The sequence below is a fragment of the Archocentrus centrarchus genome, chromosome 16, assembly GCF_007364275.1.
Source record: "Archocentrus centrarchus isolate MPI-CPG fArcCen1 chromosome 16, fArcCen1, whole genome shotgun sequence".
Taxonomy (NCBI): Eukaryota; Metazoa; Chordata; class Actinopteri; order Cichliformes; family Cichlidae; genus Archocentrus; species Archocentrus centrarchus.
In genome coordinates, this window is record NC_044361.1 from 37,385,164 (window position 1) to 37,402,755 (window position 17,592).

At 40.3% G+C, this 17,592-nt stretch overlaps 1 protein-coding gene across 3 annotated transcripts in view; it reads right to left on the reverse strand.

Moving 5' to 3' along the window:
- tsnare1 (T-SNARE Domain Containing 1) overlaps positions 1-17,592 on the reverse strand; it is a 302,770-nt gene that overhangs the window by 173,479 nt on the left and 111,699 nt on the right. For all 3 annotated transcript variants that reach the window (XM_030750077.1, XM_030750074.1, XM_030750075.1), the window contains exons 3-4: positions 14,753-14,830; positions 11,489-11,558 (exon numbers count right to left, since the gene is read on the reverse strand). In XM_030750077.1, the coding sequence (XP_030605937.1) occupies positions 11,489-11,558; positions 14,753-14,830 (148 nt within the window). The remainder of the gene's footprint in view (positions 1-11,488; positions 11,559-14,752; positions 14,831-17,592) is intronic.

Consider the following 17,592-nt stretch of genomic DNA (forward strand, 5'->3'; position numbering starts at 1 on the left):
AGATAACCCGAAAGCTGGAGAGGGAATGGCGTCTCACTAAATTAGAAGATGCTCATTTAGCCTGGAAAAAGAGTTTGTTGCTCTATAAAAAAGCCCTCCGTAAAGCTAGGACATCTTACTATTCATCATTAATTGACGAAAATAAGAACAACCCCAGGTTTCTTTTTAGCACTGTAGCCAGGCTGACAAAGAGTCAGAGCTCTGTAGAGCCGAGTATTCCTTTCACGTTAACTAGTAGTGACTTCATGGATTTCTTTACAAATAAAATTTTAGACATTAGAGAAAAAATTATTCATAACCATCTCAAAGATTATTCTTCATGTTCGGCTGCTTTCAGCACTGCTGGTATTTGTTTAGACTCTTTTGCTCCAGTTGATCTTTCAGAGTTAACTTCAATAGTTACTTCCTCCAAACCAGCAACATGTTTGTTAGATCCCATTCCTACTAGACTGTTCAAAGAAGTCTTTCCAATTATTGATGCTTCAATCTTAAAAATGATCAATCAGTCTTTATTAGTTGGCTATGTACCACAGACCTTCAAGGTGGCTGTAATTAAACCTCTGCTTAAAAAGCCATCACTTGACCCAGCTGTCTTAGCTAATTATAGGCCAATCTCCAACCTTCCTTTTCTCTCAAAGATTCTTGAAAGAGTAGTTGTAAAACAGCTAACTGATCATCTGCAGAGGAACGGTTTATTTGAAGAGTTTCAGTCAGGTTTCAGAATTCATCATAGTACTGAAACAGCGTTAGTGAAGGTTACAAATGATCTTCTTACAGCCTCTGACAGTGGACTCATCTCTGTTCTTGTCCTGTTGGACCTCAGTGCAGCTTTTGATACTGTTGACCATAACATTTTATTACAGAGATTAGAGCTTGCTATAGGTATTAAAGGTACTGCACTGCAGTGGTTTGAATCATATTTATCTCATAGACTACAATTTGTTCATGTAAATGGGGAGTCTTCTTCACACACTAAGGTTAATTATGGAGTTCCACAGGGTTCTGTGCTAGGACCAATTTTATTTACATTATACATGCTTCCCTTAGGCAGTATTATTAGAAAGCACTGCATCAATTTTCATTGTTATGCAGATGATACTCAGCTTTACCTATCAATGAAGCCAGATGACACACATCAATTAGTTAAACTGCAGGAATGTCTTAAAGATATTAAGGCCTGGATGACCTCTAATTTCCTTCTTCTAAATTCAGATAAAACTGAAATTCTTGTTCTCGGCCCCACAAATCTTAGAAACATGGTGTCAAACCAGATACTTACTCTGGATGGCATTACTTTGGCCTCCAGTAACACTGTGAGAAATCTTGGAATCATTTTTGACCAGGATATGTCCTTCAATGCACATATTAAACAAATATGTAGGACTGCTTTTTTGCATTTGCGCAATATTTCTAAAATTAGAAACATCCTTTCTCAGAGTGATGCTGAAAAGCTAATTCATGCATTTATTACTTCTAGGCTGGATTATTGTAATTCATTATTATCAGGCTGTTCTAAAAGCTTCCTGAAAAGCCTTCAGCTGATCCAAAATGCTGCAGCTAGAGTACTGACAGGGACTAGAAAGAGAGAGCAGATTTCTCCCATATTGGCTTCTCTTCATTGGCTCCCTGTTAAATCTAGAAAAGAATTTAAAATTCTTCTCCTCACATACAAGGGCTTGAATAATCAGGCACCATCTTATCTCAAAGACCTCATAGTACCATATCACCCCAACAGAGCACTTCGCTCTCAGACTGCTGGCTTACTTGTGGTTCCTAGGATACTTAAGAGTAGAATGGGAGGCAGAGCCTTCAGCTTTCAGGCGCCTCTTCTGTGGAACCAGCTTCCAGCTTGGATTCGGGAGACAGACACCCTCTCTATTTTTAAGATTAGGCTTAAAACTTTCCTTTTTCATCAAGCTTATAGTTAGGGCTGGATCAGGTGACCCTGAACCATCCCTTAGTTATGCTGCTATAGGTCTAGTCTGCTGGGGGGTTCACATAATGCACTGTTTCTTATTCACCTTATTTACTTTGTTTATACTCCACTCTGCATTTAATCATTAATTGATATTAATCTCTGGCTCTCTTCCACAGCATGTCTTTCTCTCCCCCCAGCCCAACCGGTCGCGGCAGATGACTGCCCCTCCCTGAGCCTGGTTCTGCTGGAGGTTTCTTCCTGTTAAAAGGGAGTTTTTCCTTTCCACTGTCGCCAAGTGCTTGCTCATAGGGGGTCGTTTTGACTGTTGGGTTTTCTCTGTATTATTGTAGGGTCTTTACCCACAATACAAAGCGCCTTGAGGCGACAGTTTGTTGTGATTTGGCGCTATATAAATAAAATTGAATTGAATTGAATTGAATTGAATTGAATTGAATTGAATGTTGCTGGTTTGGAGGAAGTAACTATTGAAGTTAACTCTGAAAGATCAACTGGAGCCAAAGAGTCTAAACAAATACCAGCAGTGCTGAAAGCAGCCAAACATGAAGGTCAATCTTTGAGATGGTTATGAATAATTTTTTCTCTAATGTCTAAAATTTTATTTGTAAAGAAATCCATGAAGTCACTACTAGTTAACGTGAAAGGAATACTCGGCTCTACAGAGCTCTGACTCTTTGTCAGCCTGGCTACAGTGCTGAAAACAAACCTGGGGTTGTTCTTATTTTCTTCAATTAATGATGAATAGTAAGATGTCCTAGCTTTACGGAGGGCTTTTTATAGAGCAACAAACTCTTTTTCCAGGCTAAATGAGCATCTTCTAATTTAGTGAGACGTCATTCCCTCTCCAGCTTTCGGGTTATCTACTTTAAGCTGTGCGTTTGTGAATTATACCACGGAGTCAGGCACTTCTGATTTGAAGCTTTCCTTTTCAGAGGAGCCACAGTATCCAAAGTTATACGCAGTGAGGATGTAAAACTATTGACGAGATAATCGACCTCACTGGGAGCAGAGTTTAGGTAGCTGCTCTGCACTGTGTTGGCACTGAAGAGCATAATAATGAAGGAATTAGAACCTTAAACTTAGTTACAGCACTTTCAGAAAGACTTCTACTGTAATAAACCTTATTCCCCACTGCTGTGTAATCCATTAAAGTAAATGTAAATGTTACTAAGAAATGATCAGACAGGAGGGGGCTTTCAGGGAATACTGTTAAGTCTTCAGTTTCTATGCCATATGTCAGGACAAGATCCAGAGTATGATTAAAGTGGTGGGTGGGCTCCTTTACATTTTGAGAGAAGCCAATTGAATCTAATAATAGATTAAATGCAGTGTTGAGGCTGTCATTCTCAGCATCTACTTGGATGTTAAAATCACCCACTATAATTATTTTATCTGAACTGAGCACTAAATCAGATAAAAAGTATAAAAACAGGTTTTTGATTTTCCCGGTTAGGGTGGACAAGTCTAAGAGTCAGGCTTTCAAAACAATTAAAACTTTTTCTGGGTCTTTGATTAATTAATAAGCTGGAATTGAAGATTGCTGCTAATCCTCCTCCTCGACCTGTGCTTCGAGCATTCTGACAGTTAGTGTGACTCGGGGGTGTTGATTCATTTAAACTAATATATTCATCCTGCTGTAACCAGGTTTCTGTAAGGCAGAATAAATCAATATGTTGATCAATTAAGACTGAAACTCTGCTTCCTGGTCTCAACCCTGCACAGTGGCGAATCATTTCATAACTCATCCATTTGCATATTGGCAAGGATTAAAGTTAGGACATGGCTGCTTTGACAGCTGTGCTGACACTAGAAGCTATAGCTGATAGGTGTCTGCTAGGCTTCAAATCACACATTCAAGTCACTGGACTGTAGCTCTCTTCCATGTTTGTGCTGTTGACGCATTTTTTTAAATCGAATCATAATCATAATAATATTACCTTATGTGTGGTAGAGACCACTGACGAACTTTGTAATTTTGATGAGTGCAATTAGATTTTATTTGTCTGTTAGCTTGCAACTATGTTTGCCTGTGTGTTCTCCCATATACTTAAGTTAATCATACACACTTGCTAAGCAAGCTTGCTGGTTAGTTAATAACTCAGCACTCCACCCTCTCATCTAAATATGATGGAGACAAACAAAAAAACAAAACAAAAAGAAAACAAAAGAAGAAAAAAACAATATAAAAAACACGGCATCAGCCAAATCATTAAGATTAATGCATCATCACTTACCTCAATCTATGCTTTATATACAGACAACATATAATATTAGAGAGTGTGCTGCAGCACCCAAACACTGCAGGACACGGAATGAAGTTCCTCATTAACTTGCATGAGCGTGTGACACTTTCTCTTTGTTCTCTTGATAGTTTCACTCCATGGTACATTTTACAGAAATAAACACCAGCTTGTTTAGCATGTTCGTTTTATGAATAATAAACTTCACACCTCATCAGCTTTGTGTTTTTTTTTTTTGTTGTTGTTGTTGTTTTTAAACGAGGAGGTGAAATTAGCTAATATTTCTGGCAGCACACACAACAAAGTAATCATATTCTGAGTTTGTTTACTGACACTTTCATCTGCCTGGTGGCACAAAGTTGTGTTTCTCATCAAGGAAGACACACAATGAAATAAATAACAGTTGATGGACTACACTTGGAAGATTAAGACTAGAAAAGACATAAGACAGTCCAGACTTCACGGATGAATAGCGGTTCTGGAATGAAAGAAGTCTAACTTTTATCAAGTTTGAACTAATCTGTCAGTCTGGATTTAGGGGGCGCTCCCACACAATTTTACACACATACCTTTCACCCACATGTTTGTCTTCAGCCTGGTCTCATGGTAAAATGTGAAATACACACAAAAAAATTAACTATAGAACTTTCAATGTTTGTAAATTTGTGGGCAGAGCTGAACTGATGGCAGAAAATTACTGTTCTGCAGTAACAAATCCTGATACTTCTCCACAAAGTATAAGAATTCATTACTGCAACTCTACATGAGCACTCAAAGCATTTTATACACACACATTCATACAGCTAAGTGCTTTTTTCCAACATTCACGCACGCATACACACTCTCTCTGATGAACACATCTTGCCCAAGGATACTCTGGCATGTACACTGGAACAGCCAGGGATCGAACCACCAACCGTCTGATTAGTAGATGACTGCTCTTCCTCCTGAGCCACAGGCACCCTGACACCCTGACAGTGGGTAGTGGTTTTAGCCACTGTGTCTCTGTGAGACAGAAGGTGAACAGATGGAATCTGCCTGTGTGCTTCCCACCATGAAGCATGGAGGAGGAGCTGTGATGGTGTTCGGTTGGCCTTGTTCCCCCCGCTCCTCCTCTTCCCCCATAATGCAAGGCAACATTTAACACACGATCCCATGTGGTTTGAACTTAGCGGGGAATTTTCAGCAGGACAATGTGACAGCTGTTTGACCAAGTGCTAGAGTGCTACATCAGATAATCAGACCTTCGAAGTCACTGACATAAACTATGCTTAATTAGGTTAGGAAGAGGTGGAGCACAGCACGCACTAAATGCAGCCAGTAAGTGCTCAGTGTATATGGGAGCTTAGAATCAGGCTGACGGTGTCAGAGAGAGTGAAGTATGGAAACATGTTTTCATCAACCAGCGAGCCAAAAACTTTCCTTACAACAAGGCAAATAACGTTCTATATATGGTGAACGTGCATAACCTTAACATAAACATAAAGTAACAGGATATGATCTGCTTCTATTTTACAGCATTATTTATGAGATGTTCTTCTAAAACTATGACATAAAAACAGATATGAGCATGTCTCCAAAGTAAATTAGCATCAGCAGACAGTTAAATGAATTGAGAGACAAATCTGAATATTAATGAAATGTCCTGGGGAAAATGCACATCTCTGTTTTCATTTATTTAACTGTACAGTAGAAGTATTTCACTTTCTCCCACTGTGGATATATATAATTGTATTTTTTTTTTTTTTAGAAATCAACAAAATCTGAAAGTCTAATTTTCCATGTATTCATATTTGTATTTACTGTTTGTTGCTAAAAGCCTGTAAAAAACTGTGAAGATGTGTCTGCAGAGAGGTTACTGGTCATTTGGGGGTGCTCTCCTCCAAACACAGCCCCGTGTCCTTTAGCACATTACAGCCAGAACATCCGTGAATGCTTAATGTGCTAACAAAGACAATGACACTCAGAGGGTGCTGGCCATTAATCCACTTACACTTTTTGCCATGTGCATTTCCACGATTACAGGGGCGGGTCGAATTCTATTAACCATGAGATTTGAGGGGGGGTTATTTGCCTGAATACAGACATGCAGATGGTGGGTACTATTCTTTCCATGGGCTCAAAGGAAGCTTGCTTTTATTTAAAAGGAAACTGAGTGGGACTGCTGCATGTAAGATTACCACAGCATGCGGGTATATATGGCCTTTTCAGGATAAGCAGCTTGAGATCAGAGGGTTGTAGTTCTCCACTTGATACTACAGTCCATGATGAAGAGACAGATATTAAAGATTCTACTGGAAGAAGGAATCCCCACCCTGTGACTGGGTTAGCCATCAAGCTGTCCTGAATGGATATACTTGGTGCAAATAGCAAAACGGTTATTTCAGGCAGCAAAACTCAAAATGAAACATTAGAAAATATTAATGTAATTTTTTTTTGGAAAGCTGTAGAGAGCTAGCATGTTTTACCCCATTTAATGATGTTTTATGTAACTTCTCACTTCCCTGAATCTCTGCAGTAGAGTTTCGGGAGGGCAAAGGTAACTAACATGACAGTAAATAAGTACAACTGGATACTGATGGAGGGTCTCTGAGGCCAAAACTGTACTTAATTCCTCCACAGAGAACTATTTCTTCTATCGATTTGTTTTAAAATTATTACAGAAGCTAAAGTTTCTCTGTTATTTTCAAATATATTACCTTTATTGTAGACACTGTTTCAGGGAGGATGAAGCCACTTGACCCAAACCGGTCCCAGCTTCTTCGCACCCAAACTGAACCCATGTTTATAAATATATAAAATGCATAACTGTAAAGAATCACTTATGTTCAGGATTTTTCAAATCCTTCCTAAAACAGTACTGAGGTGCTGCTGTCTGTATTGATAGTTCATCTTATTATTTGTGTTTGCGTGACATCTCAGAGCTGGTCCAGCTTTTTCTCTTCTTGTGCTCCGGACACCGTTTAACTTTACAAAACAACAAATAAAAGCTGTGTTTATCGAGGCTGTTCAGAAGTACACAAGCAGTGGACAAAAGCATTTTCCCTGGTGACTTTCCTCTGCTTTTATGCCAATTTTTGGCTTTAAATGCATGTTTTACAAAGTTGGGAGAATCAACATTTAATATACAGAGCCTATTTCCACAGTGCAGGAGCTACTGTGAAGGAGGAGGATGAACTAACAACAGCTGATGAGGGTGTAAGTGCAAATGAATGCTGTATATGGTAAAGTTGCTATGGATTTTTTTCATAATTATACATCTTTGCATTGCCACATCAACTTTGTTGTTTCTTGTCTGTGTTTGCAATATGAGTAATTGGTTCTGGCAACAAAACCTGCATGACACTAGAAGGTATCCTTCCACCACAGCATGATAAAGAATGAAAAAGGAAATTAGATTGTGACTTTGAAAGATGCTGACTCAAGAGAGCTTAATCAGAGTGAGAGTAGTGGAAGATGTATTTAGTTTCCCTTGTCTTACAGTGTAGTTAAGTTCTGGGGAAATGGCTTCATAGGCAATAAGAAAAGTTATTCTCATGTAGACATGACTGCATCACCATTGTTTTAATCTTTCGCACAGTGGAGGCTCCTGTATAGGGACCTGGCCTTATCTGCTATTAAAACACAATTTAAAAAGCTGCTGAGTGTGGGAAATTCAGAAAAGGACCACTTGCTCTACTATGACAATGTGCTTTGGTCTTATTTCCCACAGAAATAGCAGCTGCTGAGAGATAATCGTCCAGTTTGAGAGACCAGCAAATCTGCATTTGAAGGTTGGAGTGTCACAGTCTGCAGACTATGCAGACTGTCGTAGTGTGCGGGACAAAAGGACCCAAATGCAAGGGCTCAAAAACAGGCAAGGTAACTGAAACTACACCTTTAATAGGGGTGGATAAGTAGCCCATAAGGCAGAGATAACGGCACTCAAGCAACAGACAGGGAAACATGAGGATGACAGAAAAACACACTGACAGCTCAGGCAGGGTGGAGACACCTGGGGAGATCAAACACATCTGAACTAAATCAAGATAATGAGACAGGAAGCAAAACTAAAAGAGCACAAGGGACACATGACTTTCAAAATAAAACAGGAAATGACTAATAAATACTGAATGTGGAGAACTTAACACAGGAGGGAGAACAAAGGAAACAAAATTTGCCTGCGTGTCTTCCCCTGTATCTTTCCCCCATTTCCTGTCTCTCTCCACTGTCACGAAAAGCTGCTGTGGCCAAAAATGCAAAAAAAAAAAAATGACAAATCAGTAGTGACAGATCCCAATAACACCATGAACCTCTGCATCAGGGTGCAGGTGCTGTGTGTGTAAATGAGGCAGGCCCGCAGCTTTGGCTAAACTGCCTTAACTCATGTTTCAGGATTGAGAGCAGGCTGAAATTGCATGTAAGAACTTTTGAATAGGTTCAATTATATCAATGTCACTGATTCACTGAAAGGATGCTATTTACTCTCTGTTTACTCTTTGTGGTTTTGATGAGGTGGTACCTGTTCATGCATTAGGCTCAGATCTGGCTTTGGGCAATAAGGCAGCATGAAGCGACCTGTGGATATCAATTTTTGATATTTTTCCAGACTGGAAAAGATGTCTAGCAAGAGCGGAGATACGTATAAATGTATTTTCTGGGCCTAATGTAAGGCCAGTTCACTTCTCCCTAATGAACAGATGAACCTGAAAACCAATCTCACAACAGGAGACAGACTACACACCAGCAAACGAAAGTTGAGCTGTCTTTTTATCAAAGTTTATGATTTTTGTGGGAATTGAAGAAGTTTTAAAGTAGTTTGATTAGCTTTCGACTCACTTGTTATCCATTTGTAACTTTAACGTTAGACCCACATTGTCATTCTCTTATTTAGTCCAAACAGTTTCTTGAATTGTTCCTCTGCTGGCCCTGTCTGAGATTTGTATGCACTGCACTACTGTCCCTATTGAATAGACAATTTACAAAATAAGTCCCACAGTTACTCATTTCAAGTCCTGGGCCCTGGAGGTTTCTTCCTGTTAAAAGGGAGTTTTTCCTTCCTACTGTCCCCAAGTGCTTGCTCACAGTGGGTCATCTCTGTATCATTGTAGGGTCTTTACCTTACAATATAAAGCACCTTGAGGCAACTGTTGTGATTTGGTGCTATATAAATAAAATTGAATTGAACTGAATTATTTCTAAGGTGACGACTGCACATTCAAGCAATGAAACGCTTCCTGTCCCGCAGCTTGATAAAGGAGACGTGCAAATTGCTTCAGTTTGTCGCAGATCAAAGTGAAATTAGTTTTATCGATTGAACAGGTATTCCAGTAGCTGCAATGTAAAAGAGACTAAGCAGCAGATTAGAATCAAGCATAAAAACGTTTAGACATCTGCATCACCAAATTAATACATGCACATTCCTGTGACGATGCAATGCACACTTTGTTTCATTCAGTAGTTTTGGTAAGGTAAGGCTAAGCATCTTGCATATGTAAAATGTATTCCCCCAGCAGAGAATCTATAATGCAGTGCTGTAACATATTGTAAATAAAAGAATCAGACTCAGAACATAACCTGCTCCCAACAATTTTAGTTATTATTCTCTCAGCTGCCTCAATGCTGTTTATGGGTTTGAGACTAAAGATATTATATAGAAACAGAGTTCAAACATAGGTATATGCAAATTTGATATGATGTCAGCAAATAAAGTATAGGTGCTCCAGAGCAGGTTAGGTTTACAGCATACCGTAAGTTGCTATGTCAATATACCCCAGTAAGAAGTGCTCACCTTCATAGTAAAGAAAACCCAAAGTTTTAACCCTGCAATTACCTGGAAAAGCTGAAATGCTGACTTGTAGTACAGGCCTCTGTTATGTACCTCTGGTATGCTTTTCATACTGAAGGCAGAGGACCCTGAATCTGTACATAACTCAAATGCACTGCTACTAGATGAAAGTAAAATTGTCATTTTTTCTGGAATTTTTCTTTGATATGAGGATAGGTGTGAAGCTTTCAGTGTTAAACATAGTTAGGCTTGAAAGTGTCTCTTTGAATTAACTTCACTTTTTCTATATTATCTGGCTTCTGTCCTTAATGCCTTTAGAAAATAAATTACCTAAACTCAGTGTTCAGTGAGGCTCTTTTGACATGATGAAAGGCTCCTGACCACATGTTACAACATACTCACTTCCTCAACATTGCATGCCAGTAAAAATGGAGACAGATGCCTTTTTGTGCCAGTGTCTTTGCTTTTTTCACCTCACCTCTGTCATGCTAACCTGCAGGTACTGACTTTATTCAAAATGCCTGTCAGTCAATAGAATCCCAGGAGGAAAACAACAGTTCAATAGGCATTTACAACAAAAATAACAGTTCAATCAATAGCGCCTCATCATGAGTGCTCTCCATGGTGCCTGCTTTTTCTCACCAAAATACTGTAAATGCACAAGAGATGTTTTTTTATTTTTAAATGCCAGAGTAAAATTGAAATTATTATTTTATTTCTTAGTTGGGTAGAATATAACAATCGTGAAAAAAAATTATAACAGTGTAGTCACTGAGAGCATGTCGTATGTCACCAGAAAATTGCTAACTAAATTCTTTGCATTGGTTGTGCTCCTGGAGTTTTCCCCTACGGGGCTGAAAACCTTTAGAACCAACGTATACCAAACTGGCAAAGTGAAACCATTAACCCAAACCATAATGTCACGATATTCTCTTTTTGAATGTGATCATAATGTGCCAAATTAATCTTTTAGTGTTTAACTTTATCACTGGTGACAGCACATAACTGTTGCATCCACAAAATATGCCAATCAAAACAGAAGCATCTGGTTAATGAGATCTAAAAGTTATCATTACATTTCTGACAACCACAAAGCCTCCTGAATAAACAGCGAGTGCTGCTGAACAACACAAAGCACCATACTGGATGCAATTTGCATCAGTCGGAGGCACTGCATCAATACTGTGGAAGGAAAATGGGAAGTTGAAAATAAAAGCAGCCAAGCATTGTCAGTAAGTCTCCAAGGCGATCATAAAAAAAGTGTTCAATAGAATTGATGACATGCCAGCAATCACGGTGGGATGTAATGCATTTTAAACAGATGCAATCATCTTAGATTGGACACTTTGTCATCAGTGTTGAATCTGGTAATTGCTGGCAGCTCAACTAAAAAAGAACAATCAATACATAAGCACGCGGGGAAACAAAAGGAAAATAAGCACTTTTCTGGACAGCAGAGATAAATGTAACTCTTACACTGAAGTGGACCTCCAAGTATGTAGAATCAAAGTACATGGAGTATGGTGTTGGGCGAGTGCTACTCACAGACTCTGTCGCAGCTCTGCAGTATCTCTAGATGTTCCCAGTGACTGAAGATTCTTCTCTAGTGTGACAACTGGAGGAACAAATGGATGATACAAATGTTAAGGCTGTGTGTATTCTGACTGAATTCAGGACTGACAAACACTCCTGAGCACTTGGTTTGAAGAAATTCTAAAGAAATTCTAAAGAAAATATTAATTAAGTTCACATCTATTCAAGATTGTTCTCAACCCCAAAGCAAATTTGAAGTATTTAAGGCAGAAAAGATTTCTTGTGAAGATAGTCCTAACCCTAAGAAAAAGAGGTTCACTTCAAACCTCACACTGTTTCCACACTTAGCCAAAGCTGTAATTTAAAAAAAAAAATCATCTTAACTTTACATCTGGTACTGACACCAAGTCAAATCCCCAAATCAAGATTTTGTCTTTAATTTTCACTCAAATTAATTATTGCTAGAACTGTGTCATCTGTAGATTATACAACTATGTGTGGAGACACAGAACCCAGCCGGGGGTTAACAAACGGTTAACCACAGGTTGGGAAAAGGTGAGCCATTTATTTGGGCTGTTTGCAAAAAAAGTCCAAAAGATGAAACACAAAATGAAACTGTCAAGGAATGATGAAAATGTCATTGAGGTCAAGGAAAGCTGGGTAGGAGGGGACAGGGGAGAACGAATTTTGTAACTGACACTCTGAGTGGATGGCTCAAAGCTGTGAGCGCAGTGCTAAACTCTTCCCTCAGTCCTCACCATGACTGTTTAGACCTGAGCTTCACTTCCTGCTCCTCAGTAATGCTGAGCTTCACTGAAGCACAGCAGAAACTGACTGAACTGAGGTGACTTTCTAAGCAGTGAACACAAGAGTGACTTCTCTGTACTGAAACTGTAACAAACCACAGTGAAATGTTGGTGAAAATATAACAATTAGTGAAACTGTCTTGGTGTGTTACATTAATGTCTTAATGTTGCCAATCATGACTGCTAAAAAAAAAAAAGAAAAACTCCAAACAAAAACCACAGATTGCGTGCATTTACGCACAACCCACTGACAGTCCCTTCATTCACACAGGGCTGCATGATCTGAAGGTTAAATAATGTCAGCTGATTTAGAGTTTATATCATGGAAGTCTGGAATAAAACAGCTCTCCTCTAGATAAATCCGGAGCTCCACCTGAGTCTCAGTCCTCAGGACCTCACACGTAGTGCCCCGGCAATTTATATCAGAAGAGTTATCCTTTATATAAGAAACATACTGATTCTTCATGAGGCTCCTCTTATTAATCTGAATTGCCTCAGTATTTTCAAACTGAGCTTACACTGGATTGTAAGTTCAGGTTTTCTGCAGGTCTACATCACTCTCTCCCTCATCAGAGCTGCTGTTTTTGAACCACTACTTTGCACTGCTTTTGACAGAATGCTGGTTATTACTTAAGTTAACTGGCTGAGCATTTATTTTTATAAATTATTTCACACTGTTAGTAGATCACCCTGCGACTGCAGCATCATAGTCATTTTCCCCCCTTGGTAAATCTGCAATATAGCCTGTAAAAATAAAAAATTTATTTTCTTATATGTTTCTTCGGCAAAGATGATTCAGCCAAACTCCTCTCCAACTCCTTGTCTGGATTAAAATTCCCTCCATCTATTACTTATTCGGAGGAAAAATAAATAAACAAATATTATTTCAAGATAATTCTAAAGGCTGCAGTACAACAATAGATACAGAACCTTAAACACAATCTGATCAATTCATTTAGATCATAATCTTTATTTAGAGTTTATGTTTATGCAACACCAGCACATAAACACATTTTCTTTCAGCAGTGTGATCTTCAGAGTTCAGGTGTATGTTTAACAGGCTGTTGTTCAAAATTCAAAACATTTAGCATGGTCCCTCGCTATGAATTATGGGACACACATTGTCTCCTTTTCTTTCATAAAGGATGGTTCCAGTGTGTACTATGCTAAAGGAGGTAATAAAGGAAGGAATGAAGTTCCTTTCCTTAGTATTTGGAGAATTCAAACAGCTCTTATTAGGGCCACAACACAGATACTTCCTAAGCAAAATGGACCATTGGAATGTCCTCAAATTTATGGGGAAGACAGCACCACACAGAAGGGCAATCAGGGGAAGTAGACATAGCTGGGGAAGATGAGACACAAGTGATATTAATCAAGGACAGTGTTACAGAAGGAAAGGTTAAAGTAAAGCAAGGCACAGCAGACAAATACAGTAACTATCAAACTAAAAACAGAAGTGAGAAGGGATAACTAAATAGGAAAACACAGACACATGAATCAACTTATTCATACAAGAAGATGGAACAAGAAGCACTGAGAGAAGAGTAAAACATTTTTAATACAACCAGGAAATGGAGACTGAATACACCGGGGAAAATACATGAAGAAAGTTTAAGCACTAAGCAAACTAAGAATAAAAAAAATAAATAAAATAATAATACTTAAACAAACCTTGAAAGCCCATGAACTCAAAAATGCTGGGTCAATGACCCAGGACCATGACAAGAACTACAACTTCAGCTTGACCATTATTTAATTTTAAGATTTTTAATACTACTTGATCTAACTTCAGTTTTAATGTAAACCCATTGCTGACAAAAATGTAAACCCAAATATGTAAAGCTTAAGCTAACTAAATTTGCCTTAACTCTAATATAAACTTGCTGTCAGTTGTAACCTTAAATCTCAGACTAGATCCAGACATAATGCTAAATGTGAAGTTCAATCTTGAATTCAAAGATAATTTTTAAATCTAAAAGTCATAATTCTTAATTCAATTTCCTGAACTACACAGTGACACTGTGATCCCATCAGGAACCCGATATACACTCACTAATCCTGGGAGTAAACTGAGGGTATCCACTTATGCCTAGCCCTGATTTTAAACTCCACTGCACCGCAAACAAAAGATTTAATACTAGATTTCATTCAAGCCTGTTGTAAACTCAAGATGATTTAAATCTTAAAACCTATCCCAAAAAATAATGAAAAGCTACATCAACTCTGTTACGACTAATAACTTTTTTATTTAGAACTAAACTCAACCCTAATATAGTACTCATTCTAATTTTAACCTCCTCACCAATAAATGTAACCCAGTTACTCACTCTTAATTAATCCAAACAATTTCAAAAATACTGTACTCAGACTAAACACACACACACACACACACACACACACACACACACACACACACACACACACACACACACACACACACACACACACACACACACAATGATTTTACCGTTGGCGTTGATCTGGAAGATGTTTGAGGAGGTCTCCTGAAACACATCTTGCAATTCTGAGGGGCTGACCTGTGTGGCTTTGAGAAAAAAAAAAAAAAAAAAAACACGATATGAGCAAATACTTCTCAGCCCAGTGGAGCATGACACTGCCAGAGAGCTGACAACACCATAACAGCACGTAGGAACGGCAGCGATGAAACAAAAAGCAAAACAACATCCAGGTTTGAACATTTCCATACGTGTCTGTCTGTAATTTATGCCGATACAACAGATGCACTGTTCCGTAATCCCAGTGCTGCCTCTATCACAGCCACAGGTCTGAAGATGCACTGCCATTAATAGCCAGTAGAATGCCACATAATTCTAGGGTCCAGTAGTGGTAATTAAATGTCATGTTCTCACTATCATGCTACTTCTTGTTAAGATTTTTGTAGTCATTTAAAAGTAGGTCAGCTGCTTTATTTTCTGCTACATTAACTGACAGTGATGGTGCTGAACAGTAACACTGCAAACTGAAAATATCCCATGCAGTGGTAGATGTTACTGACACCATGTCTGTTTGACTCTGCAGCCTGTAAATACTGTAAATTTGAGATGAGTCACGTGAGTCTGTTATGGTTTACCCAAACATTTAGCATATATATATATATATATATATATATATATACTGTATAATAGGATAGTGCTTTTGCATTTTAAGTCACAGATTTTCAAAACTTAAAAAAATTTATAATCTGAAATTGGGTTTCAAAAAAACGATGACAACACCCCACACAGAACTGAACTGGTTTGGTTTACATCTATTTTTAGCAATAACCAGAATATTGTAATGATCCATGATGGACGTTATTGCTAAATGTGTGTCACAGTTATTGTTCTCTTTAAGTTAGGTTGTTTTGGGGTTGAACCGGAAGGAGATGTGGGGGGTCGCTCTTGGGAGGGAGGTCTCTTTTTTTCTTGTGTGAGTTAGAGTTGGCTGTATCCGGCGAGAGCTGTTCTGTGTGTGTCCCGCCTGATTAAATGGTGTTAGTAACGAAACCTCTGCCTGGTGCTTGGGTGACATAACGGAACGTTACACTGGTGTCAGAAGCTTAAACTACGAACTACCACGCCTGGATCTATTACCAGTGGCTCTGCTCACGGCTCAGGGACACAACTCCCGATTATGCGGAGGAACACTGTTAAGAAGGAGGAGCAGGAGATGGATATCCGACCCGCTCGCAGCGTGAGGGAAGCGGCGCTCCAGCTGGCTGCTGAGGCTGGGTTCTCCCCAGGTTTGTCTCGGCTGGAGGGCCGTTCGCGCCATGATCGCCATTTCGGCGGGACGGAGCGGAGGTCATGTGATGTAAACAATGATGGCAGCGCCCATGCACAGCCGGCTACGGTAAACATAAAGACACCCAAGTTCAGCGGTAAGACGCCGTGGGAAGTGTTTATTGCTCAGTTTGAACTATTAGCTGCTGCAGCTGGCTGGTCTGTCGAACATAAAGCATTGCAATTAGCTCTGTGCCTGTGTGAGGATGCAGCAGCATGCCTGCTGCTGCTGAGTGAAAGAGAGAGGGGAGACTATACTGCTCTAGTTGGGGCACTCCAGAGACGGTTTGGGCAGTATAACCAGCCTGTGCTACTGAGGTCAGAGTTTCACAACAGACGGAGACTGCCTGGAGAACCGCTGCGTATCCTGGCCCATGACATTGAGTGCCTCTGCAGGCGGGCCTATGACAACATGCCCCTTGCAGTGCAGACAGAGCTCGCCCGTGATCAGTTCCTACAGGCCCTCAGTCCCAAAGAGCTCCGTATTCAGACACAGCTTGCTCGTCCAACCACACTCAGTGCAGCTCTGGAGTTGGCGTTGGAGAGGGAGATGCTGACAGGACCTCCTGGAGGGGCTGAGGATTCACCAGTGGTCAGAGCAACATCTGCACCTGCTGAGCGGACGGAGAGGCAGGGGGGACCACACAGCATGACCCAGGCGGCTGCTCTTCAGTCACCTTCTCCCCGTGCTGGCACACGCCGCCGACCACAAAGCTGCTGGGGATGTGGACAAGCTGGACATCTCATCAGGCAGTGCCCCAGGTTTGCAGCGGCGCAGGGAAACGGTCAGGGGCCCGTGTAGGTGGGAGTACACGGGCCGTCGTGACCAACACCCCCACACCACCCACATTGTCACCTGGCATGGTCATTACTGTAGGCTGGACCCAAGTTGGTGACTTTTGCCACATTCCGGTGGTGGTTGATGGGGTATCCTGCACAGCACTCCTCGACACAGGGTCCAACACAACACTGGTCCGACCTGACATCATTCCAGCTGGGACTGCCATGCAAACAACCAATGTGCAGCTTAAGACAGTGACTGGTGACCTGGCCCCCATAAAAGGGAGGGGGATGTTTCAGTTTAAGGTTGGAGACCTAACCATGCCTTTTGCTGCCTGGGTGGCTGACGTCCAGGATGCCTGCATCCTGGGGCTGGACTTTTTACGAGCCATTGATGGTGTGCTGGACCTCGGGGAAGGCTGTCTGTTACTCCCGGGAGGAGAGAGGGTGCAGCTTAAACCCCCACCTTTAAACCCATCCCCTGCTGTAATAGCGGCTTGCACCTCGGAGTCCCCTGTATTACCACTAGTTGAACAGCGAACTGATGAAGAGGAGAGGCTGTCAGCAGTGAGAAACGTCTGGTCCAGGAACTGTGAGGGCCTGACTCAGCAGCAGCAAGGAAGTCTATGGCAGGTGCTCTTGGACTTTAAAGACATTTTTGCCCTCACAGAGTGTGATGTAGGCCTGACACACTTGGTGGAACACGTTATTGACACTGGGGATGCTCGTCCTGTTAAAATGCGTC